General features: G+C 40.0%; 1 protein-coding gene across 1 annotated transcript; it reads left to right on the forward strand.

The window, feature by feature from the left end:
• The first annotated feature begins 6,057 nt into the window (after positions 1 to 6,057).
• On the forward strand, positions 6,058 to 26,647 carry rtca (RNA 3'-terminal phosphate cyclase). The gene is made up of 11 exons (XM_060829728.1): positions 6,058 to 6,199; positions 7,781 to 7,881; positions 13,615 to 13,758; positions 16,792 to 16,915; positions 17,539 to 17,597; positions 18,233 to 18,374; positions 18,982 to 19,106; positions 22,414 to 22,472; positions 22,816 to 22,910; positions 25,266 to 25,370; positions 26,350 to 26,647. Exons 1-11 carry the CDS (start codon positions 6,155 to 6,157, stop codon positions 26,446 to 26,448), a joined length of 1,098 nt encoding a protein of 365 aa, XP_060685711.1. The 5' UTR covers positions 6,058 to 6,154; the 3' UTR covers positions 26,449 to 26,647.
• Positions 26,648 to 26,879: the final 232 nt, after the last annotated feature.

Consider the following 26,879-nt stretch of genomic DNA (forward strand, 5'->3'; position numbering starts at 1 on the left):
CAAAGAAAGAGGTGCTTTGATTCTTAGGACTCAGCGGATTCTACCGGAAGTTTGTTCCAAACTTCAGCAGTGTAGTGGCACCATCAACTGATTTGCTGAAAAAGAACACAAAGTTTCAGTGGACAGAACCATGCCAGGAGGCATTCAACCATTTGAAAGCCATATTAACCATCAAACCAGGTTTAGCTAGACCACACTTTTCAAAACCTTTTAAAGTCACCATCAATGCTAGTGACATCGGAGTTGGAGCTGTACTTCTACAGAAAATTTGAGGATGGGCTTCAAGTGCCAGTTGGTTACTTTTCAAAGAAGATCAACATTCACCAGAGGAAATCAAATTCACGATCGAAAAAGAACTGCTGAGTTTGGTACTGGCCTTACAACACTTTAATGTGTATGTCATGAACAATACGTCAAAGACGGTGGTTACACAGATCACAATGCTCTTACATTCTTACAATGTTTTAAAGACATGAATATGAGACTATTTCTTTGGAGTGTTATGTTATAGACTTTAAATTTTAAAATCGTCCATGTTGATCGTCATAAGAATGTAATCGCAAATGTGTTAAATTAAACAATTTAAATTATACCCAAAAAAAACCCAAACTCCAATCAAGTTTGAATCTAGTATGTTGACAATTTTAAAAGCCAACAACACAATCCGATGCTTTGCAGTATAACATTGGGAAAAACTGAATGGTTGAAAGAGAACTGCCAAAAGACCAACAGATGTAGACTGCTAGTCAGAACTGTCTGAGAGGTACCTGTCTAGAGAAGGAGTTTGTACAGAGAGAAACATCAACATCGACTTGGAGAGCAAATCTGCAAACAGAAGATTTAACTTGGCTGGTTTTGAAATTTGAATTTTTCAGTAAATCTTAATTGGGAGATTTTTCGGATAGTATTATAAAAGGGAAAGTAAAAGATAGGTGGAGGAACGAATTGTAAATAGTAGTTAGTGAATTATTCTCTGTTATACTTTAAGAAACAAAGTTGTTAAACTTTACTTTGAATAGATCTTGGCCTCTTGAATTTTCACAGATTACTACACACGTTAAATCTTTGCTATGTTGCTGATTTAAATTAAGCAGGAGGCTTTACCCCACATCGTAACACATGACTCCTCATTTTCATATGATTCCATGAGTTATATTAAATTTCTTCACAGAACTGAAATGAGTACTCTAGTTTACCTTTACTTTAAAATCCAAATTCACAAAAGATAATAACAGAAAATTTATTCACCAGTGCAAAAACAAGTCTTACCTCTACTGTGCCTTCACTAAACTGGTTGTATGAGAGATGTCTGCATGGCATACGTAACCTGGCATGGCAAACCAGCTCGCACATTATTTCTTTTGTATTGTTTTTGAATAAGGAAAGAATATGGCAAAAGGGACCCTGGTGGTGGAGATGATTATGATAGTCCATTGATTGTCCATTGAACAAGAAACTTGGCATCACCACCAGCAGTAGCCAAGCCCACCCTGAGACCATAGTGGAAAATATTATCACCATGAAATCAATCATCGACTTTTCGGACCAGACCCTTCAACCGGAAGAGATTGAAGTTCTTAGCAAGGGTCTCAATTTCTGCCCCACCACCAAAGTGGGACCCTATGGGTCTTGCAGGTGACACGGAGGAATTCATCAGACAAATGAGACTCTGGGATTTCTTTCAAAAGGCCTGCAATGATCCCAATGAACCTACCAAGGAACCCGAACAGTCATCACAGGGATCCTTAGAGGAGTGACCAAAGAAGGAGTCATGGAGTCATAGAGATGTACAGCATGGAAACAGACCCTTTGGTCCAATCTGTCCACGCCAACCAGATATCCCAACCCAATCTAGACCCCTTGCCAGCACCCAAACCCTTCCTATTCATATACCCATCCAAATTCCTCTTAAATGTTGCAATTGTACCAGCGTCCACCACATCCTCTGGCAGTTTATTCCATACACATGCCACCCTCTGCGTGAAAAAGTTGCCCCTTAGGTCCCTTTTATATTTTTCCTCTCTCACCCTAAACCTATGCCCTCTAGTTCTGGGCTCCCCAATCCCAGGGAAAAGACTATGTCTATTTATCCTATCCATGCCTCTTATAATTTTGTAAACCTCTGTAAAGTCACCCCTCAGCCTCCGACGCTCCAGGGAAAACAGCCCCAGCCTGTTCAGCCTCTCCTTACAGCTCAAATCCTCCAAACCTGGCAACATCCTTGTAAATCTTTTCTGAACCCTTTCAAGTTTCACAACATCTTTCCGATAGGAAGGAGACCAGAATTGCACGCAATATTCCAACAGTGGCCTAACCAATGTCCTGCACAGCCGCAACATGACCTCCCAACTCCTATACTCAATACTCTGACCAATAAAGGAAGGCATACCAAACTATCCTATCTACCTGCGACTCCACTTTCAAGGAGCTGTGAACCTGCACTTCAAGGTCTCTTTGTTCAGCAACACTCCCTAGGACCTTACCATTAAGTGTATAAGTCCTGCTAAAATTTGTTTTGCCAAAATACAGCATCTCGCATTTATCTGAATTAAATTCTATCTGTCACTTCTCAGCCCATTGGCCCATCTGGTCCAGATCCTGTTGTAATCTGAGGTAACCCTCTTCGCTGTCCACTACACCTCCAATTTAGGTATCATCTGCAAACTTACTAACTGTACCTCTTATGCTCACATCCAAATCATTTATGTAAATGACAAAAAGTAGAGGACCCAACACTGATCCTTGTGGCACTCCACTGGTCACAGGCCTCCAGTCTGAAAAACAACCCTCCACCACCACCCTCTGTCTTCTACTTTTGAGCCAGTTCTGTATCCAAACAGCAAGTTCTCCCTGTATTCCATGAGATCTAACCTTGCTAATCAGTCTCCTATGGGGAACCTTGTTGAACGCCTAACTGAAGTCAGAGTCAATTTGGACCCCACTGGAGGGCCGCTGCCCTGGGCTTGTCATGTATTCTCAAACTGTCAGGAAATATATAAATGTCAGATTCATCAGTTGTGTCCACAAGGTAGAGCAAAACATCACCCGATCACAACGCAACACCATCCATGCTCTCAAAACCAATCACAGCATTGTCATTAAACCAGCAGACAAAGGAGGAGCCATCATCATTCAAAATAGAACTGATTAATGCAAGGAAGTGAACCGACAACTGAACGACCAGGAACACTACAGGCAATTACAGGCTGATCTGACCAAAGAGCACACCTGTGAACTAACTACATTGATCAGGACTTTGGATCCAGTCCTTCAGAGTTCCCTATGCGCCCTCATCCCATGTACTTCTTGCATAGGTGACCTCTACCGCCTTCCAAAAATACACAATGCCAACACACCAGGACATCCCATTGTATCAGGCAGTGGGACCCTGTGTGAGAACCTCTCTGGCTATGTCGAGGTATCTTGAAACACATTGTACAGGGGACCCCCAGCTTCTGTCGCAACACTACAGATTTCTTACAGAAACTCAGCACACACGGAGCAGTAGAACTGGGAACATTCCTCATCACAATGGACTTTTCAGCACTCTACATCAGCATCCCCCACAATGACGGCATCGCAGCAACAACCTCGGTATTCAACACCAACAACTGCCAATCTCCGAGCACTATCCTAAAACTCATCTGCTTTATCCTTGACCACAATGATTTCACGTTTGATGGCCAGTTCTTCATCCAGACACACGGAACAGCCACGGGGCCAAAATTTGCACCCCGAATATGCCAACATTTTCATGTTCAGGTTTGAACAAGCTTTCTTCTCTTTGCCGGACATCTATCCAAAACTATACACCAGATATATTGACAACATTTTCTTCCTCTGGACCCATAATGATGAGTCACTGAAACAACTGCACAGTGATATCAACAAGTTTCATTCCACATCAAACTCACCATGGGCTACTTTCTCACATCTGTTTCATTCTTGGACACATGCATCTCCATCAAGGATGTGCACCTCAGCACTTCACTCTCCCACAAACCCATAGATACCCTCATGATGCTATATTTCTCCAGCTTCCAACATATTAAAACAGCCATCCCCTAATGACAAATCCTACTCATAAACAGGATCTGCTCAGATGAGAAGGAATGTTACGGGCACTTGGAAGTACTCAAGGAAGCCCTCATAAGAACGGGGTACGATGCTCAACTCATTGACTACCAGTTCCAATATGTCACAGCGATAAACTATAATGACCTCCTCAGGAAACAGACATGAGCTGCAAACGACAGGATTTCCTTCGTTGTCCAGGACTTCCCAGGGGCCGAAAAACTACGCCATGTTCTTCGCAGCCTGCAACTCATTATCAATAAAGATAAGCTTCCCCACTTCTCGCCTTTAAACAATCACCAAACCTCAAACAGATAATTGTTTGCAACAAATTGCCTGGCTTTCAGGGCAATATCATACAACCTTGTCACAGTAGATGCTGCAAGACGTGTCAGAGTGTCAACATGGATACCACATTACTTATGGAGTCACCTCCCACCATGTATGTGATAGGTAGTCATATGATTCAGCCAACGTTGTCCATCTCATAAACTGCAGGCAAGGATGCCCCGAGGCATGGTGCATTGGCGAGACCAAGCAGAAGTCACAGCAACAGACAAATGGACACAGCACAATACTCAACGGACAGGAGTGTTTCCTCCCAGTCGGAGAAACACTTCAATGGTCAGTGGCATTCAACCCCGGACCTTCAGGTGACCATCCTCCAAGGTGGACTTCGGGACAGGCAACAATGCAAAGTGGCCAAGCAGAGGCTGACAGTCAACTTCGGTACGCATGGAGATGGCCTCAACTGGGACCTTGGGTTCATGCCACACAACAGGTGACCCCATTGCACTGCACACACACACACACTCCTACAGACCCATACACTCATGCAGACCCTCTCTCATACATGCATTTCCACACTCACACGCACACATGCACCTTCTCACAGAATTACACTCACACTGACACATACACATAGACACTCTCTCACAATTGCTCATACCTCGCCCTCGCGCACACACACACACACACACACATAAGTTTGTGAGGTGAATTTATACTTGCAGGATTGCATTTTATTTTGATCAAAAACTGCATGAATCCATGTAAAATTTTTAAGATTAGAATTTGTCTGAACATTGGGTACAGACAACCTTACAAGGACACCTCACACCTTCAATGCATTAGCTGGATCGACGTTGCACCTTTAAATATAACTTTAAAGAAATTCTGGGATATACATTTGAAAGAATTGAAACCAACATGGTCATTCTAAAAGATGAGAGACTTAACATACAATCCAGGTCTCTTTCAATAATTTCAGTTACATCACACTGTAAACCTTTGCTATAGATTCTGTGTCTTATGACCTTATACTTCATGAAGGAGCAGTGCTCCAAAAGCTGGTGCTTCCAGATAATCCTGTTGGACTATAAACTGGTGTTGTGTGTGATTTTTAATTGTACACCCCAGTCCAACATGGGCACCTCCAAATCATGGTCCATTGAGTGTGAAAGCTGCTACATGTAAGGTCAGGGGAAAGTTAGGGCTTGCCTGAGAGAACGAGTTAATTTAGGTCGGGATTGGGGGGACAGCTCAATCAGGGAGACGAGGTGCTTTAGAAAAAGTGGCAGTGTTTGATCAGGGAGGTGGGGTTTGTGTACGAGGCGGGGTTTACAATGAGGCGCAGCGTTGAGAGAGAGGGGCGGTGCTTGATCAGGGAGGGGCGAGGTTTGTGTGTGGGGCGGGGTTTAGAAAGCGGCGTCCTGTTTAGGAGAGGGGCGGGGTTTGATCAGAGTGGGGCGGAGTTTATCGGCGAGGGGTGAGGTTGAGAAAGCCGCGCAGCGTTTCGGCAGAGGGGCGGGGTTTGTTTAGAGGGCGGGGTTTGTCTAGGGGGTCGGGTTCAGAACGCGCCGGTCTGTTTTGGAGAGGGGCGGGGTTTGTTTAGGGGGCGGGGTTTGTTTAGAGGGCGGGGTTTGTCTAAGGGGTGGGGTTTGTCTAGGGGGTGGGGTTTAGAACGCGCCGGTCTGTTTTGGAGAGGGGCGGGGTTTGAGCTGAATGACGGGCTTGACTGATTGGGCCTGTCTTCAATCTGTGGTTTTTTAGGCGAGCGTGGATATTCCGATTTGTGGCAATGGCGGAGCAGTGCATTGAAATTGACGGTGGGATAATGGAGGGGGTGAGTGAAGCCTTGGGGCCTTTCAACGAGAAGGGTGCAGGGATCAAACCGCCCATTTTGCAAAGTGAATTTGAAACGTTTCCTCCTCATTGGGTTCGCTTAAAAATAAAATCTTAGATCTTTAAACATGAAATTTGGCAGGTGGACATTTCTATCGAGGAATAAACTCGGTTTTGGTGGGATGTATGTACATTTTAATTTGGCCGGCGACGTGCTTATCGAGCCCGGCATTCAGTAATTCCATGGTTTGAAAAGCTCTGTCACTGTCCAATAAAGCCCCGGCCTACTTCAATATTTTATGGATATTTAATTTTCTCCGTTGTACTCCTGAATTCCAGATGCCTTAAGACTTGTAATGTTCAGTGGATAAATAGTCGCAACTAGAAACATGCATATTTAAAATTGATAAAGGAAGCATGCACCTCGGCAGGCCAAATTGTTTAGGCCTTTTTAGTATACTGCGTATATGTCAGCAATAAGGTTAACCAAAAATCTTATAATCAAGGGCGAGTAGAATTAATTTGCTTTTCTTACAGAAAGTTAGGTGGAGGTGGGATATGATTTGGGAAGAAAATAATTTGTAATTATGAACATTTATATGTATGAGACAAACATATTTTGACCAAGATATTAGTGATGATGTAATGCAAGCTACAATGGGATATTGCGAAGATGCTTAATTATGCCATTCTTCACCCAGTACTCTGTTGACATACACAACAAAAAGGCATTGGAGTTAGTTTTACGTAATACATGACATTAGGGTATTAGCTATGCTTCAATTTGGTAGCATTCTTGCCTTTTAAGTCAGAGGTTGTAAGTAGAAGTTTAAAGCAACTGTCTTTAAAAACCTCCTCCCCGTTGCCTTGACGTGGGGAGGGTGCGTCCATCAGCCTCTCCGATCTCTGTTTAGAGCTGAACTAAGCTGTTGACAATCTTGACATCCCATTCAAACATAGACTAACCACCAGATTGTCAAATTTCCATTATAGTCACCATGTACTTTGATCTCCATAAACAACACCTGCATCTGGACCAACCCTTATCTTAGCTAATTTGTAGCTGAAACTCTCAATCATAAGTTTGTGACTTTCAGATGCTATGGTTCTTTCCAAGCTCTCTCTCCTCATCCCTCCATAAACTCCAGTTGATCCAAAACATAACAGCATGAATCATATTAGGGACAATGGCACAGTGGTTAGCACTGCTGCCTCACAGCATCAGGGTCCCAGGTTCAATTCCAGCCTCAGGTCACTGTGTGGGTTTCCTCTGGGCGCTCTGGTTTCCTCCCACAGATTCCTGAAGAAGGGCTCATGCCCGAAATGTCGATTTCTCCTGCTTTTTGGATGCTGCCTGACCTGCTGCGCTTTTCCAGCAACACATTTTCAGCCCTTTCCTCCCACAGTCCAAAGATGCACAGTCAAGTGAATTGGCCATGCTAAATTGTCCCATAGTGATAGGTGCATTAGTCAGAGGGAAGTGGGTCTAAGTGGGTTACTTTTGGAGCGTTGGTGTGGACTGGTTGGGCCGAATGGAATCTAATCTAATATCTCACACCTAATACAGTTTAACTTTTTCCAGGGAGGACAGATTTTGCGTGTGTGCACAGCATTAAGTTGTCTACAGGGAGTCAAGATAAAAATCCACAATATACGAGCAGGGAGAAGCACACCTGGACTACGGTAAGTGTCACACAATCTATTTTCAGTTTAACTGATTGCTTTCATTTCTGTCTACACCTATGTATTTGACATAATTTTACATTTCTATATTTAGCACTGCCTATACAAGCCCTGAATCATATAAACAAACACTACATTTTTGAGAAATTTTATTTTCTTGTAGCCAATGATGATGGTAGGATACAAAAGGTGATGGTGGAGTGTTGTTTTTCAGACTGAAGGCCTGTGACTAGTGATGTTCGACAGTGATTGTTTTGATAAAACAAACAAGGGCAGGTCTTGCACAGATATGTAGGGCCCTGAGTAATCATAGTCACATAGCATGGAAACAGACCCTTTGGTCCAACCAAACCATGCCAAACATAATCCCAAACTGAACTAGTTCCATTAGGCTGTTTTCCTGAGGTTTCACACATAAGATGCGATCTGTGCACGACAACAACTACAAACAGTTAAAGCCTGTACAAGCTAGGTGACCCCCCCCCCCCCTTTGACCCTCTTGCAGGTGTACAAAGTTGAATCAAGAGGCCCTGAACGAAGAAAACACATCCCCTTTTTATACAGGTCAATTTGTAATGCTCACGGATACACTGGCCACATTCCTCCTCCTCCTCTTTCCCCCCCCCCCACCCCCCCCCCCACCCCCAAATAACCACATGTTACCTTAGGTATAACAGTAGGATGAAGTCATCCTTGGAAATAATGTAAATACCCACATCCTGAGGAATTGTTATGCAAACAATTTCTTGACTCAGTGATACCCCAAGACAGTGTAGATGTGATATGTCCTAGCTTCACAGGATGGCTATGAAAGCATTTCTGAATGGAAGGGACTGAGTTTAATTTGATAATAGCAGGAGAGTAGTAGTAAATGGCTGGCTAAATGGAGTGTGAGTCATCTACATTTCTGTATGAATGTCATCCCCACCCAAAGACAGTACAGTTTAACCTTTTAACATGACATTCATGTCCAGAGATAGTACAATTTAATCCTTTAACATTACACCTGCACCTAGACCATATCTCTTCAAACCTTTCATATTCTTGTACTTATCCAAATTTCTTTAAAACTTCATAATTGTACCCACATCTACCACTTCCTCAGGAATGTCATTCCACACACAAACCACCCTTTGTGTAAAAAAAAACAAAAAATTTGCCTCATGTCATCTTTAAATCTCTTATCGCTCAGCTTAAAAATGTGACCCCTAGTCTTGATATCCCCCATCCGAGGGAAAAGACAACTACCATTAACTGTATCCACACCACTCATTACTTTTTAAACTTCTGTAAGGTTGCCTCTCAACCTTCTACGATCCGGTGGAAAAAATGTCCCAGCCTATCTAGTCTTTAATTATAACTCAAACCAGGCAAAATCCTGCCTAATCTCTTCTGAACCCTCTTCAGCTTCATAATATCCTTCTGTATCTGGATGACCATAATTGGACAGTTTTCCAGAAGAGGCCTCATCAATGTCTTGTACAACCTCAAAGTAACTTCCCAACTTCTAAATTCAAAGCACTGAGCAGTCAAGGCAAGCATGCCAAAGTCTTTGTAACCACCCTGTCTATTTGTGAAGTAAACTTCAAAGAATTATGCACGTGAATTCATATGTCTTTCTGTTCTACAAAACTACCAAAGGCCTTATCATAAATTGTACAAGCCCTACCCTTGTTTGTTGCACCTTGCGTTTATCCAGGTCAAACTCCATCTGCTGTTCTTCAACCCATTGACGCATTTGGGGTGGCACAATGGTTAGCACTGCTGCCTCACAGCACCAGGGTCCCAGGTTCGATTCCAGCCTTGGGCGACTGTCTGTGTGGAGTTTGCACATTCTCCCCGTGTCTACGTAGGTTTCTTCTGGGTGCTCTGGTTTCCTCCCACACTTCAAAGATGTGCAGGCTAGGTGAATTGGCCATGCTAAATTGCCCATAGGTTAGGTGTGTTAGTCAGAGGGAAATGGGTCTGGGTGGACTTGTTGGGTCGAAGGGCCTGTTTCCACACTCTAGGGAATCTAATTTAATTTGGTCAAGCTCCCTTTGTAATATCAGAAAACCTTCTTCTTTATCTACAATGCCACCAATTTGCTGTCATCCACAAACCTATTAACCATGCCTTCTATGTTCTATTCCAAATCATTTATATAAATGACAGATAAAAGAGGACAGAGAAACCCTGTGGTTCAGGTATATAATTCTTTGAAATTTGCAGACTTATACACTTAATGGTAGGGTCCAGGGAAGTGTTGCTAAACAAAGACACCTTGGAGTGCAGGTTCATAGTTCCTTGAAAGTGGAGTCACAGGTAGATAGGATGGCGAAGAAGGCATTTAGTGTGCATCCCTTGATTCGTCACTGCATTGAGTAAATGTTTTGGGAGGTCATGTTGTGGCGGTTCAGGACATTGGTTTGACCACTTTTGAAATACTGCATGCTTCAGGAAGGATATTGTGAAACTTGAAAGGGTTCAGAAAAGGTTTACAAGGATAGAGCCCGGATTGGAGGGTTTGAGCTTTAGGGAGAGGTTGAATTGGTTGGGGCTGTTTTCCCTGGAGTATCAGAGACTTATTGAGTTTATAAAATCACGAGGGACACATAGGGCGAATTGCCACACTCTCTTCCCTGGGGTGGGGGAATCCAAAACTAGATGGCATAGATTTAAAGTGACAGGAGAAAGATTTAAAAGGGACCAAATGGGCAATGTTTTCTTGCAAGGGTGGTGCGTGTATGGAATGAGCTGCCAGAGGAAGTGGTGGAGGCTGGTACAATTCCAACATTTGAAAGGCACCTGGATGGGTATTTGAGGGATGTGGGCCAAATGCTGGTAAATGGGACTAATTAATTTAGGACATCTGGTTGACTTTGATGTGTTGGACTGAAGCGTCTGTTCCTATGCAGTACAGCTGTATGACTCTAGGTAGACAGGGTGATTAAGAAGGCATTTAGCATGTTTGCCTTCATTGCTCAGACCTTTGAATATAGAAGTTGGGATGTCATGTTGAGGGTGTACAGGATGTTGGTGAGGCTTCTTCTGGAGTACAGTGATTTAGGAAGGGTATTACTAATTGGTGAGGGTTCAGCAAAGATTTACCAAAATGTCTCTGGGAATAGGAAATTTGATATAGGCTGGATATGCTGGGATTTTTCTCACTGGAGCATAGGAGGTTATGGGGTGACTTTATTGAAGTTTATAAAATCATCAGGGACATAGAAAAGGTGAATAGCAAGGGTCTTTCCCTAGGTTGGGGGTGGGGGGATGCGGGTTTCAAAACTAGGGGCATATTTTTAAGGTGAGAGGAGAAAGATTTTAAAAAAGACACGAGGGGCAACTTTTTTACAGAGTTCATGTGAGGAATGAACTGCCAGAGGAAGTGGTGGATACAGGTACGCTTAAAACATTTAAAAGGTAATTTGGATAAGTACACGAATAGGAAAGGTTTGGAGGGATACAAGCCAAACAGGCAAGTGGGATTAGTGTAGTTTAGGAACATGATCAGCACCGACTAGATGGACTGAAGGTTCTGTATTACATTGTAATATTTGGTTTAGGCTGTATTGTGAGTAGATAACAAACCTGCAGGAGAATTGTAAATGTTTAGTTAATTGAAATTAAGCACAATCTACTATCCTGGAGTTTTAAAATTATTTTTCTTTTTAAATTATTTTATGCTTCCCTGTTTATATTATGGCCATTTGTAGTACTATATGCCACATAATAATTTGAGTTGGGTTGAATGGATGGAAGAGTGCTTACGTTTTTATTTCACTGTGTGCTTCATCTGACATCCAGTATTGGTTGGGCAGATATTCCCTCCAGTTAAATATTAGAAGACAAAATCCATTGCCTAGTTACAGTTTGAGATTAAACTAATCTGTTTATGTACAGTTGTCACTCCGAGTTAAGATTCCAATCTCATTCTCACACCATCTCCTAAGGTTACCGATTCATACCTCAGTAATTTTAGGAGAAAGTGAGGACTGCAGATGCTGGAGATCAGAGCTGAAAAATATGTTGCTAGAAAAGCGCAGCAGGTCAGGCAGCATCCAAGGAGCAGGAGAATCAACGTTTCGGGCAAAAGCCCTTCTTCAGGAATGAGGAGGGTGTGCCAAGCAGGCTAAGATGAAAGGTAGGAAGGAGGGACTTGGGGGAGGGGTGTTGGGAATGCGATGGGTGGAAGGAGGTTATGGTGAGGGTGATAGGCCGGAGAGAGGGTGGGGGCAGATAGGTCGGGAACAGATAGGTCGGGAAGAAGATTGCAAATCAAGAAGGCGGTGCTGAGTCCAAGGGTTGGGACTGAGATAAGGAGGGGGGGAGGGGAAATGAGGAAGCTGGAGAAATCAGCATTCATCCCTCATTTCCCCTCCTCCCACCTTATCTCAGTCCCAACTCTCGGACTCAGCACTGCCTTCTTGACCTGCAATCTTCTTCCCGACCTCTTTTCCCACCCCCACCCCCTCTCTGGCCTATCACCCTCACCTTAACCTCCTTCCAACTATCGCATTCCCAACGCCCCTCACCCAAGTCCCTCCTCCCTACCTTTTATCTTAGCCTGCTTGGCACACCCTCTTCGTTCCTGAAGAAGGGCTTATGCCCGAAACATCGATTCTCCTGCTCCTTGGATGCTGCCTGACCTGCGCTTTTCTAGCAACACGTTTTTCAGCACAGTAATTTTAACCAAGTTCATTCCTGTTTTCAGCTTGTTGGCTCTGCAACTTCACTTGTGCCGCCTTTGGTATAAACAACTTTTAGAATCAATGCACTCCTAGATGGTGCGTGGGTTTCCTCCGGGTGCTCCGGTTTCCTCCCACAGTCCAAAGATGTGCGGGTTAGGTGAATTGGCCATGCTAAATTGCCCGTAGAGTTAGGTAAGGGGTAAATGTAAGGGTATGGGTGGGTTGCGCTTTGGCGGGTTGGTGTGGACTTGTTGGGCCGAAGGGCCTGTTTCCACACTGTAAGTAATCTAATCTAATGTAAGTTATACTGTTTGAAATTTGGAATGATCTCAAGTTTACACTGTCTTAACTCACATCAAGTTCCATTTATCTATTGTTCTGTTGTTTGCTGACCTACAGCTGCTGCTGAAATTCAAACTTGATATACAATTTGATTCTTGATCAGTAAGGAAGTGAAAGGACAGGAAAGTGAATGTTAGGAATGTCAGATCAGCTGTAATCCAGTTCATTGGCAGAGTAGGCTCGATGGCCCACTCCTATTCCTATTTCTTATTGTCATAATGGTCTTATTGTTTGGAATTTAAAACTAAGCCGTCGTTATTAAAAACCCATCTGGTTCAATCATGTCCTTTTTGTGGAAGAAAATCTTCCATCCTGAACATAACTCTAAATAATTTGCCGGCTCATTCAAGGGCAATTAGTAATGGACAACAAAAGCTGACTTTGACAATTTCACACATATTCCATTAAAATAATTCTTTTTAGAAACCTGCCTTTACTTTGGATATAATTTGCAGTCTTGCTTATGAAAACAGATGGCCGGTGTCAGAAATGGATGAGTATTAAATAGGTATAAAAAAGGAAATCTTTTGTGATTACACTGCAGATGCAGAATGGAGAAAATCTTATTCTTCACCTAATCTTGCTCAAGGAGAGCATTATGCAAGCCCTTGGTACTGAGTACCAACATACCTCTCTTAATTAGCACAAATGTTCATATTTCAAAACCTTAAAAACCTATTTTGTATAAATACTAAATAAAGATTATTTTGATCTTAAGGCCACAGCATCTCTCAGGGCTCGAGATGGTTCGTGATTTATGTGATGGTTGTCTTGAAGAAGCAAAAGTTGGTTCCACAGAAATCTCCTTCTCTCCAGGTAAAATTGAGGGAGGAAGCCATGTTGCAGATACAAAAACAGCTGGGTGAGTAGAAGTACTGCTTGATCCTTATTTAGAGAGAGAATAATAGGAGTCTAACTATTGCAAGGCCATGTCAACCAATACATTTTCTGTATGCTTATTCATTGTGCATCCCATAAAAATGGTTGTTCTGCTATAGCTCGCGTTTCATCAGTATGAATTTGCTGTAACGCGATTGATGAATTGGAGACACTGTTTCTAAAGCGCGAACTTTTAAACATGTTGGCTGTAATGTGATTACATTGCCAACACTTTAAGCATTATGTCTAAAGCAGGATTTTTCTATAATACAAGGTTACACAAGAATGCAGCCATCACATTATAGAACTACCTGTAGTTTCTCAAGTGTGGAGGTAGCTCGTTGGCCAGATTCACACGCCCCCCCCCCCCCCCCCCCCCCCCCCCCCCACCCAACAACTTGAACTCATCTAAAACTTTGTAATCTTATTTTACACTAAGCATGTTAACTATTTCAGCCAATTTAAAAACAGTTAACTGAATTATTCAACTGCAGAGTTGAGTGCCACAATACATAGTGCTACATAGAACCTAAACTAGATTCAGAAATAAAGCTCTCTTTAAGTTACAGACAGTTCTCACTTGATGCTTTGCACTTTTCTCATCATTTGCTTATAAATGGGGAAAAACATATGATAAAGAGAATTTGAGCTATAGGAAGAGGTTGAATAGGCTGGGGCTGTTTTCCCTTGAGGTTGGAGGCTGAGGGATGACCTTATAGAGGTTTATAAAATTATGACGGGCATGGATTGGATAAATAGACATAATCTTTTCCCTGACTTTGGGGAGCCCTGAACTAGGGGCATAGGGTTAGAGTGAGAGGGGAATGATATACAAGAGATCTAAGGGGCAACTTTTTCATGCAGAATGTGGTACGTGAATGGAATGAGCCACCAGAGAAAGTGGTGGAGGCTAGTACAATTGCAACATTTAAGAGGCATCTGGATGGGTATATGATTAAGAAGGGGTTGGAGGGATATGGGCTGGCTGCTGGCAGGTGGAAGTAGGTTGAGTTGGGATATCTGGTCGGCATGGACGAGTTGGACTGAAGGGTCTGTTTCCGTGCTGTACATCTCTGACTCTAAGACTCTATAACACTACTTCAAACATTATGAACAATGGGGATTATGGTGGATGTCAAGGCAACAATTTAAATCAGTAAGAAAATTGGCAATGAGTGAGTGAGACCTATAGTGATAGACAATCTGAAGCTTCTAGAGGATAGAAGAGGAGAGGCTGGCCAGAAAAGCATTCATGCAGTTGATTCTGAAGGCACCAAAGGCATGATGTGTTTAGCAGTGGATCATGTTGTAGAAGTGGGAATAAACAGTCTCTAATAGAGAGGAACATGGGTTCAAAATTGGATGCAGTGAAGTTGGGGCGGTTCAGTGTTGTAATTGTTAGGGGACATTTGTTTTTTTCCCTTCACTGGTGATGCATAGGAACAACAGCTGGTCATTCAGCTCCTCTAGCCTGCGTTGCCATTCTAGTTCATAACTGACGATCAACCTCAATGCCATTTTCCTGCATTATCTTTGTATCCCTTGATGCCTGGTGTCTACACATCTTTTCAATCTCTCTTGAATTTATTCGGTTGCTTCCGCACTTTTCTCGGCCAGAAAATTCCAAAGATCCTCTGTGTTTGACTGAAAATATTACTCCTTATCTCAATCCTGAATGGCTCACCCCTTATTTTGAGTCTCCTCCACTCCCGCCTCAGGGGAAACATCCTTTCTGCATCTCTTGTTTTTAAGAATTGTTTAAGTTTCAGTAAAATCACCACCTTCTATTTGCACAAGAATGCAAATTCAGTTTTCTCAATCTCTCCTCATTGGACAGGTATACCATTCTAGGAATTAGTCTGATGAATCTCCACTGCACTCTTGCAGTGGAAAGCATGTCCTTCCTTAGACAAAGGGACCAGACAGCACACAATACTCCAGATACAATCTCACCAATTGGAATTATGCTTACTCCAATATACTCCCATATTCCTGCATGCAAGGACAAGGATAGCCAACTTAATCACATCTGATTAAAATGGGATTACAGTAGGTGGCACGCTGCAATCTGCGTTGTTAGTAGGAAATCACAGACATGAAGGTAGCGGGTGATCTTTTTATAAGGGAACAAATGTTCATAGTCATCTCTTAGGTGCACATCCTGATTTTTGAGAGAAGTTTCTTACACAATGTTGAAAAAAGTGATGATTCTTGAAAATGTGAAATATACGGATTCCAGTGTTTTCCATACAATACTCTTTGTGTGCCATTTGTCATATTAAATTTAAGTTGTAAAGTGATGCACAAATTAATCTCAATGTACATAATAAATGAAACATCCATTGAAGTTGATTTTTTTAGCAACATTGCAGATAAAACTTAGTGTTCCATCTTAGAATTAGGTTTATTGTCACATACTCAAGTACAGGAGTACAGTGAAAAATTTACTATGTCACCCCTCCCAACAACATCTTAGGTATAAAATCGAGAAATTTTTTAAATAGTTACATTTATCTTAGTGATTCATAGTGTAAGTTAGAAAATAAGAAATGTTAAATAAAAATTTAAAAATTAAAATAAAAAATGTTAACATATAATTACAAACATTGAGGCAGCTTTGTGGATCTTCCTAAGTTTAATCAGGATGCTGTAAACTCAAATGCCTTCATGCTAAATTATAACGGAAGTTTATTTTTTAAAAAAATGCAATTAAATATATTTTGTAACTTATGTTGAAACTGACAATTTTATTGAAGGTTCCTCAATTTCCCAAAGTGAATTCCCAAAGTATGTATATTTTATATATAATATTACAAGAATCTGTTACATATCACTTGTTCTTGAAAAGGTGGTTGTCAGGTGAGGTTTTACATCTCAAAGAAACTAGCTATCTCTAGAACTCTTAATTTTTGCAAAGTGTCCAAATGTATTGGTTACTTTCTTGCAGAATTATATTTGCTATGCATGTTTATTACACTTTGATATGCCATTAAGCAGTGTGTGTTTTGCTTTTTAGGAGCATCTGTCTATTAATGCAGGTTGCTACTCCTTGTGTACTCTTTGCTGCTTCACCATCAGAACTGATTTTACGAGGAGGGACAAATGCTGAGATGGCCCCACAAATTGACTATACCTTACAAGTAAGAGCTGATCGATTTGGTGTAGAATCCTTCCCAAAGAAACTGTTCTTGGCCTTAATTTAAAATAAATAGTTACGCTGAATTTTGATTGTTTTTCTTATATGTCAACATTTTAAAATAATGTTTTCCTTTTCACTTTGTTAATTTTGAACCCTCTTTCACTGTAACCATATTACTTTGACAGACAGGATGGTTAATCAACTCAATAGGACCTTCCAAGCTGCTCATGAACCTAATATTTTTGTAACACTAACAATGCCTCTACTTTCACCCAGTTATATTAGAGAGAAATTAACCTGTACCCTATCACTTTTGTAGAATTATCCACATTCAGCAATTTTGTTTCAGTTGGTTACTATGATCTTTTCACTGAACAGTTAGTGCATGAAAGTTTGGCTTTTTTTAATCTCATTCTCTATTAAATAATATTCACTGATTTAAGCAGGTTGACTAGATGATCAGTAGAAACCTTTTTAATAAAAAAACACCATGCAAACATTTGAATTTTAGCAGCTAATCTTTAATACTGAAGACACTAGTGAGGTTCATCTAACAGTTTAATATTAGATGTAGATAAAAGAGTGGCCCTTAATGTTGAACTAACCAAACTTTCTGTATTTTAGGTATTTAAACCAATAAGTGAAAAATTTGGATTTCAGTTCAACTGTGACTTAAAAATAAGGTGTGTATAAAGGACTTGTAGTGAAGTTATCTGTGTCAGTTACTTGTACTTAACGCAAATTATTCAGTCTTCGTGATTAAAGGAAAAGTCTTTTGGTTCCACTTCATGACTTTTTTAACCTTTTATTCTTTCACAGCTGAATGATTTGCATTTTTAAGTCGTGGTTAGCTGTGAAATGTCTTGCTCAACTGAAACATTACATGAATAACAATTCTTAAAATATTATGTAATGAGAAACAGCTCAGTAGTTTTCATCTCCTGGTTAACATTGAAAGTGAAGTTGGTTCATCATTTGGCATTACCTTGATTCTTGCCAAGCATGGTGTGGGAAGTGGAAGTACTAGATTGGTGTAACAGAAAGTAAAGATTTTGTTTGGATCACTTGAAGTCAAGGGTAGTCACACTCATATCTGAAGATGTGCCCTGTTCTTTCCAATTCCTGTTGAAATACAATACACAGGCACTTTTTATCTTATTTGAGTGTCTGTTTTTTTTGTATATAAAACTAAAGTGATAAACCTTTCAGTATTCAACAATAAATGGGCATCCAGATAAACGGGTGGCTCACTTGTGTGTACTGGAAACTGCATTTATGAGACTGCTGTGTTTCAGTCAGTAGTTTTTTGTTTCTACAGAGGTTACTATCCAAAAGGCGGAGGTGAGGTGAGATTAAGGATCTCTCCAGTAAAACAGCTTACTCCAATAAATATGACCGAGAGGGGAACAGTCACAAAGATTCATGGACGAGCTTTTGTTGCTGGAGTTCTGCCATTAAAGGTTATAATCAAATGTTTGCTGCAATTGGCATATTTTTTTCTTTTTCCTATTTACAAATTTTGTTTTAGTTGTTAAAATGTTTTCAAATTCCATTGTTTTTGTTTTGTTTAGAGCATTATATTAAATAATTACATGAAGAACCAAATGTAATTTTGTGGATTGTAAGATTGGGTATATAAGCCCTAAGTCAAAGTGTCGCTGGTCATTTAGTATTGATGGGCATGGTATGGATGGTTGCATTTGCTGCAGTATACCGACCATTCAGAAATGTTCCAATCAAGGAATAATTCACCTGAAAATTTTAAAATGCAAGTTTAAACTATGATTGCACATGATTTGCAGGGGATTTTAAAGGACTGTTTATAAGTCATTACAGAAACATTTGTAGGTAATATACATAACAGCAATTTAAAACTAATGATTTTGGCGGTCTGTCAATCAAATGGATCTCAAATAGATTCCTCAATTGTATGTAACACAATTTTTAACCAAAAGTTGCAGAGATGAGCATTAGAAAATAAATTGCTACAACAATCCATTTACAATAAAAGGAGTGAATCACAGAGATTAAAAAGAACTGAAGCTGGGTTTTCTTTTTCATTATTAGCTTGCAAATGAGATGGCATCTGCAGCTGTTCGATGCATCAGAAAAGAAATGCGTGACATTTACGTGAACATACAGTCTGTGCAGGAGCCCAAGGACAAGGCTTATGGGACCGGAAATGGAATTATGTAAGAAGTAAAATGTGTTATTGTACACTAATGAAGTTTTTTAAATTCTTGTTTAACTGAGATTTTATAGTTGTCAGCTTGCAGCATGAGCCTTTTTAGTATTTGACTTTTCTTTCCTGAGTATCAGACGGTTGAAGGAAATGAATGAATCACTGTGAAACAAAATACATGCAATGTCATAAGGCTGCTTAAAGATTCTGAAGCCACATGTCTTTAAAGTATGTGTTTTTAATGTTACCTGAAGGGGATGCAACCTTGGTTAAATTGTTCACTGCTGAGGCAATGGAATTGTTATCACAGACTCTCCTTTCTCAGTGATGGAATTATTTAAGAGAGCTTCTCACTTCTTACCCAGCATATTTAACATCCACTGGGGAAGCAATGGCATAGTGCTGTAAATACCAATTGTCCCGAATTGTTTATTGTGATCTAGGTTTGAATCTCACCATGGTAGATAGAATTTGAATTCAACCAAAACTCTGGAAGACTGAGGACTCTTGAGGTGTAGTTTGTATCTCTGACCCAGGAGGCCTGGGCTCAAGTACCCCCCTGCACCAGAAGCCTGTAATAATATTTCTGAATAACAAGTATCTATTTATTGGCCATGCCCTACCAATAACCTTGATACCAACTCATATTGATTTTTAGTTGTTGGTTTTTTTTAGGATATTCTGTTCATTGTTCATATGTGTGGGTGTGAACCAAATTCTTTTGCACCTAGGTGACAGTATTCCAAATAAAAGGACTTATTGGTCATTCAGGATTTAACACTTGGTACCCTGGCATATTATTAATAATATGAAACCTCTTTCATCATTTTCATTTTATTTTTATTCACTCGTGGGATGTGAGTTTCAGTGGCTGACTTGCACTTATTGCCTGTCCCTGGCTGCCCTTGAGAAGGTTGTAGTGAGATGCTGCCTTTAGTCACTAAAGTCAATGTGTTGTAGGTAGATCCACAATGCCCTTGGGCAGGGTATTCTAGAATCTTGACTCACTGAGAGTGAAGGATCAGAGATGTAGTCCCAAGTCAGGACAATGAATAGCTTGAAGGGAAACTTGCTAGTGGTGGTGTTCCCACATATCTACTGCCCTTGTGTTTCTAGATGGAAATGGTCATGGGTTTGGAAAGTACTGTTTAAGGATCTTTGGTGAAATTCTGCAGTACTGAACTTTGGTGGTGGAGGGATTGAATGGTACCACAGTTACAAGCCATCAAGTGGGCTGCTTTGTCCTGGATGGTGTCAAGCTTCTTGAGTGTTATTCGAGCTACATCCATCCAGGTAAGTGGGAGTAAACCATCACGCTCCTGACAAATGCCTTGTAAATGATGGACAGGCTTTGGCGAGTCGGGATGTGAATTACTCATCACAGTATTCTTAGCTCTGACCTGCTGATGTAACCACTGTGTTTGAGGTTGAGTTTCTGGTCAATGGTGACCCCAGGATGTTGGCAATGGGGAGATTCAATGATCAAACCATTGAATGTCAAGGAGTGGTGGTGGTGGTTAGATTTTCTCTTATTGGAAATGGTCATTGACTGGCATTTATGTGGCATGAATGTTACTTGCCACTTGTCAGCCCAAGCCTGGATATTGTCCAGATGTTGCTGCATTTGAACATGGACTGCTCCAGTATCTGAGGAGTTACAAATAGTGCTGAATGTTGTGCCATCATTTGCAAACTTCCCCACTTCTGAACTTATGACAGAGGGAATGTCATTAATGAAGCAGCTGAATATGGTTGGGCCTAGGACAATATCCTGAGGAACACCAGCAGAGATGTCCTGGACCTGAGATGACTGATCTCTGACAACCATCACCACTTTATATGCCAGGTATGACTGCAACCAGCAGAAATTTGCTCCCTGATACCCATTGATTCCAGTTTTGGTAGGGCTCCTTGATACCATACTCGATCGAATGAGCCCTTGATGTCCAGGACTGTCACATTCACCTCACCTCTGGAATTCAGCTCTTTTTGAACCAAAGCTGTGATGAGTTCAACAGCTGAACAGCCCTGGTGGAATCCAAGCTAGGTGTCGCTGAACATGTTATTGTTGATCAGATGCTGCTGATAGCACTTTTGATGACACCTTCGATCACTTTACTGATGAATGAGAGTTGTTTGTGTACAGGATGTACCTGAGCAATTTTCCACATTGTGTTGTCACCGTATTAGAAGAGCAAGGCAAGGAGACTGTCGAGCTCTACCATTCAAAAGGAATTTATTTCTGTATGGTATTTTAGGGAAGGGATAGAACTAGAAAACCAGGAACAGGAAGTTAGGAATTTCAGAACTTTCTCAGCCACTTTATGCCCTACTTCTGAAAATTGTGGGCTTGCAAACTTGGCAATGTTTACAACTGTAAACTGTATAGAAAATCAGAATCTTGGTAAAGCAGAACTAGAGTTTGCTTTCAATTCATGATCTATTTCAAAGAATACTCTAGATATTTATGATAGTCGATCATTAGTAGAAAACTATGAAATTAATCTGCATTACTGAAATTGAAGCATTTGCATCTCTTTATAGGAACAAATGGGATGCACACCAGCCTTTCCTTTGATCAAAATTCAGAATGCTCATTGAGGAGAAATTTGAATTAAGATCAGCTTTGCCAAATAAATAATTTGAGATATACATTTCTGTTTCCACATGGTAAATTCTTATACCAGCTAGACTCTTCGACGACACCTGTTTTTGAAGTAGGTGGGCATTGCCAAGCTCAATAATACCTGTGCTTCTGAAGTGGTTTCTATGTATTATCGTAAGTGCTTTTTCATAAATAACTGATGTTCAGCTGCATTATTCAATGCATTTCCATTCTATAATGAATATTTGTGAGACTCTTACCTGTGATTTTCTGCAGCAAGCTGGGTGCCCAGTGATGTAAGTTTGTTGCTGTAAAATGTTTCTGATTCGAGTCACGCTACTAGCATTAAAGAGAAGAGCTCTTTCTATGAGATAGAATGAATTTCCACGATTAGGAGTTTGATTCATTTGCTATCATTTCTTGGATCTATCATATCAGATTATTCTGAGCTGATTACGTGTCCTCCAGTTCTGTAATGTGTGGTACATCAAAATACTTAGAGATTTTTAAAAAAACATTAAAGTGGAATCAAGCAGCTTCAGGTGTCTTGTCAAAGTCCTTTTGTGATGACTTTCATACAGATTGTGCTTCATCCAGGTTGGGAAGTGTTACAGTAGTTCATGCCACTGTTTATAGCAGCAAATTAAGAAGAATTTCAATAAGCAGTTTTAAAAAAATCAATTCTTAGTTTTAATTCTTTCACCTTTTATAGTATTTTTGCTGAAACATCTACAGGATGTATCATCGCAGGATCTGCTCTTGGTAAAAGAGGTAAGATTGTTTTCAGTGTTAAATATACAATAGCAGGGAATAAGTAGCAAATGGCTGCACCCACTACTGTTTTCATTAATATAGTAAAATGTCCAAGGGCACTTTGCAAGCATTTCCTCAGACCAAGCTTGACATCCAGCTTCTCTGAGGCAATTTCAGCATTAGGATAACGCAAAAGAATAGAGAATAGCAGGAAAATAATTATAATAGTGTTACAGAACCAAAGGTGGAACCATTAAGTGTTAATTGATGCTTGTTGGATTGGTGATCGACATGATTTAATGCTGCTTTTAAAGACCTTGGGAAGAAAAAAAACCCATGTCATACTGTTTGTGCAATGCAGGAGTTGCTGCAGATAAAGTTGGAATCGAAGCTGCAGAGATGCTGCTGAAGAATCTTCGACATCGTGGTTGTGTGGACCAGTACTTGCAGGATCAGGTATTTGGCAGATTAGTTTATTATGATTAACACCTAAATAAGGTTTTTAATAAATTTTACTTGCTCCAAACTCACTATTTCCACTGAGTGAACTTTATTGCCTACTACCACAATGGACAGTCCAATATACAATGCTTCCTTTCAACTTTTCATAGATACTATTGTAATAATTCAATGCAGAATTTCTGAAGTAACTGCCATGTGGAATTTTATATACTTAAAATCCAATTCTTCCATTTTTCACCACAACCAAGTTGCACTGGATTCCAAAGAGATTATAGTACTGAAGAGTTGTGATCCAGAACTGCATGCACAAAGCAGAACAAATCCAATCTGACCATTTACCGCCCTATTTGTCTATTCTCAATCATCAACAAAATTACAGAAGGGATTGTTGACAATGCTATCAAATGGCATTTGCAACAGAATAACCTGCTCACTAATACTCAGTTTTAGTTTTCCCATGGTTATTCTGCTCCAAACTCTTAACATCCTTCATCCATGCATGGACAAAACATGGACTTTCTCCACAGGTTGGGTTCATGCCCAGCATAAAAGGTGGATGTGTTTGTTGAAGATCGATCATCTCCACTCAGGGCAGCACTGCAAGTGTTTCTCAGGCTAGTGTCCCAGACCCAACAATCTTCAGCCTCTTCATTAATTACCATTCTTTTATTAAAAGGCTGAAGTTGGGATTTTCGCTGTTGATTGCAACATGTTCAGTACCTTTTGCCATATCTCCAGTTCTTAGCAGTTGATGTCCATTTGACAATATCCAAGCTTGGGCTTATCGGCTAACAGTCATGCTACACATGGCCATATAATGACCATCTCAAACAAGAGAGAATCTAACCATTAGCCTGTCACATTCAAAGCCATTACCATTGCTGACTTCCCCCAACTATCAACATCCTCGGGGTTACCATTGACCAGAAATTAAACTGGACAAGACATATAAATACTACAAGAGCAGGGCAGAGGCTAATGATTACCTCCCTGTTTCCCCAGTACCTGTTCACTCCATACAAGGCAGAAATTAAGTGGGCTGGAATACTCTCCACTTGCCTGGATGATTACAGATTCAACACTCGTTGAAGTTGACACAATCTAAATCAAGCAGCCCAGTTGATTGTGATCACATCTACCACTTTCAATACTCAATCCATTCATCATGAATCCACAATAGCAGCAGTGTGTACCATCTACAAAATGCATTCAGGAAAACTAAGGCACTTCTGACAGCACTTCCTCGACCAGTTTACAGGGTAGCAGATACCGGTAAACACAATAGCTGCAGGTTCCATCAAAACCACGCACCATCCTTTCTCAGAACTATATTCCCATTCCATCACTTTATGGATCAAAATCATGGAACTCCATTCCTTTTTAGCACTGTGGGTGTTCCTACACCACCCAGGACTTCACTGGTTTATGAAGGCAGCTCACTACCACCCCCTTCAGGGCAGTTAGGAATTAGCAATAAATGTTGGCCTAATGATACTAAATGAATCCTATGAACAAATATTTTTATTAAAAAGACTGGCTTAAATCAATCTGTTTCAGAAAATAGTGTTAACTCCCATACATGATTGTGTTCATAACTAATTTTCTTTCTTCCTTGCTTTTGAAAGCTTTATCTTCTATTAAACCACTGCCTTAATCTGGGTAAGTGTTAGTAGGACATTTTCCCTCTGTTAGTGGGAGCACAAAACCCAGCATCTGGTGGTGCAGCTAAGAAAACAATGCCTTTTTGAGTGACTGCTACCTGCAGATGTTTTTCAAATGAATGGGAGAGTGGGAATGTAACTATTTTTAGTCCATTTCACAATGTAAAATGACAATCACGTCAAATGTAACACTTGCTTTAACTAACATTGAAATCAACAAACAGTCACCTTGCCTTGTGAACACTCAATTGTAAATAAAAGTACTCGATGACACAAGTTTGCTTTAGTTCAGAACTTTGATAGTTTTAGTCATGCATACAAGAGGTTTGATATCAATATACTATCTGAAACTATAAAACAGCAATAAAACTTTCCCTCTACATTACACCTGCTTCATTGTATTGTTTATCTGTATTTCATATATAAATGATAAGGAAATACAGGTGGCCATGTAGTTTTGTGTCCATCTTTATTCAATGGAAAATATTGTCACTGTTTTTAAATTGGAAAATTTTATTTTAAAAGTAACTGCAGAGTGTTGTTCAACAGTATTACCTCAGTCCCTTGCTCCAGAAGAAAATTTCTTTCTTTAGGACCCAGGTAAAATACAAAGAATGGTTTCTGTGATTGTTGATGTGTTATGTCACAAGGCAATTAAACTTTTCAACTGCATTTCTGTTTGGCTCAGATCATTATATTCATGGCCCTAGCAAATGGTGTCTCCAGAGTAAGAAGTGGGCCCTTGACACTTCACACCCAGACAGCTATACACTTTGCAGAAATGCTAACTAAGGTCAGTATTCAAGTGAGCAAATAAAATATTAGCCTATGTTACATTAAATCAATTTTCTTTGATATATACAGTTATTTTGGTTTTGTTTTGTGCTGTCATTGTTGGTGAATGGGACATTTTGTCACGTTTATACACATTGTTACTGTTAACTATTTCCAGGGTAAAATATGAAGGATTATGTACAGGTTAAATGGGCAGGTTGCCTTCATTATAAATCGCCTCCAAGTCAAGTACAGCACATTTACTGTTGCTGTACTCTAACCAGCCCCTCTAAAGAACACCAGTGTAAAGTTTGTTTTTTTTTTGAGATTTTCCTAAGGTGGCATAAAATCAATTGTTTTCGGGTTTTGGTGCCTGTCTTGGATATTTTGATACAAAACTTCAGATGCATAACTTTGTTGCTGAACAAAACAATTTATTAAAAGACAGAGAAAAAAGCTGACCAATAATAATCACTTAGTTTGATAAATATTATTTTTAGATTGTTCACTTATGGACATGTACAATAGTCCATGTAAGCTAGCAGATGATAACATATAAGGATATTTAGAACTTGTAGCTGTTGTCCTACAGGTATCACATTTCATTATTATCATTAAATGCTGCATGTTTGAGCTGCACCTTAAAACTGTAAGTACTTCTAATATCCAGAGCTCCTTAAGTTAATAATAAGTATAATTTGACCAAACAACTCTAGTTTGACTTGGACCTTCTGCCACCTCATGTTGTGCAATTCATTGTAATACTTAATTCCTGAGCAAATAACAATTGCGTATGATCAACGGCCTATCCACTGTGTGGCTGTGTAAGTGTGAAATAAAATTGTGTGTGTGAATGATATGCCTTGAATATAATATATAGTAATAATATAACACAGCATGACAAGTAACTTTGATTCTACATGTAAGTTAACTAATGAAAAAGAAGATTGCATTTACATTATATTATTGCTCAATTTGTATATTTGTTTTTCTTTCAGGCTAAGTTTACAGTGAACAAAATAGATGATCAAGAGTCTGGAATAGAAACTAATATCATAGAGTGTGCAGGAATTGGAATGACGAATCCCCACTTATGAAGCTGGAAACTTCAAATGTGTTAATGGAAACAAAAATGTGCATAATCTTGGCTTTAGTTGAGAATGTTTAACATTAGAAATAGATTCCTATGTGTAAAATAAATACAGATTAAAAAAAATGTGCATTATGTCTGACTTTGCTGTGTATATAGAAATATTATGGTAGGGAAGCATCAACGGACAACAGTGAAATGCTAATTTTAGCAGATGTAGGTACTATAACAGACTAAATAAATCCTGAATGAAGTTGGATAAAAAACATTCTCTGGAATATTTATTCCATAGCTCCTAGAAATGTACTTTGGATCTTTCTTCAGTAATAGTGCAGTATAGAAAAGTGTAAAGAAAAAAAAGCTATCACTTCAATTCCTAATAACAATTAATTGCATTTATATAGCACATGGATTGTAATAAACATCCTAAAGCGCTTT

Source organism: Hemiscyllium ocellatum, chromosome 9, assembly GCF_020745735.1.
Source record: "Hemiscyllium ocellatum isolate sHemOce1 chromosome 9, sHemOce1.pat.X.cur, whole genome shotgun sequence".
Classification (NCBI taxonomy): Eukaryota; Metazoa; Chordata; class Chondrichthyes; order Orectolobiformes; family Hemiscylliidae; genus Hemiscyllium; species Hemiscyllium ocellatum.

Coding starts and splice junctions, on each gene's coding strand:
- rtca (XM_060829728.1), top strand. CDS start 6,155: ATGGCGGAGCAGTGCATTGAAATTGACGGTGGGATAATGGAGGGG. Junction 13,759..16,791: donor GCAGATACAAAAACAGCTGG/GTGAGTAGAAGT, acceptor TTTGCTTTTTAG/GAGCATCTGTCTATTAATGC. Junction 18,375..18,981: donor CTGGAGTTCTGCCATTAAAG/GTTATAATCAAA, acceptor TTTCATTATTAG/CTTGCAAATGAGATGGCATC.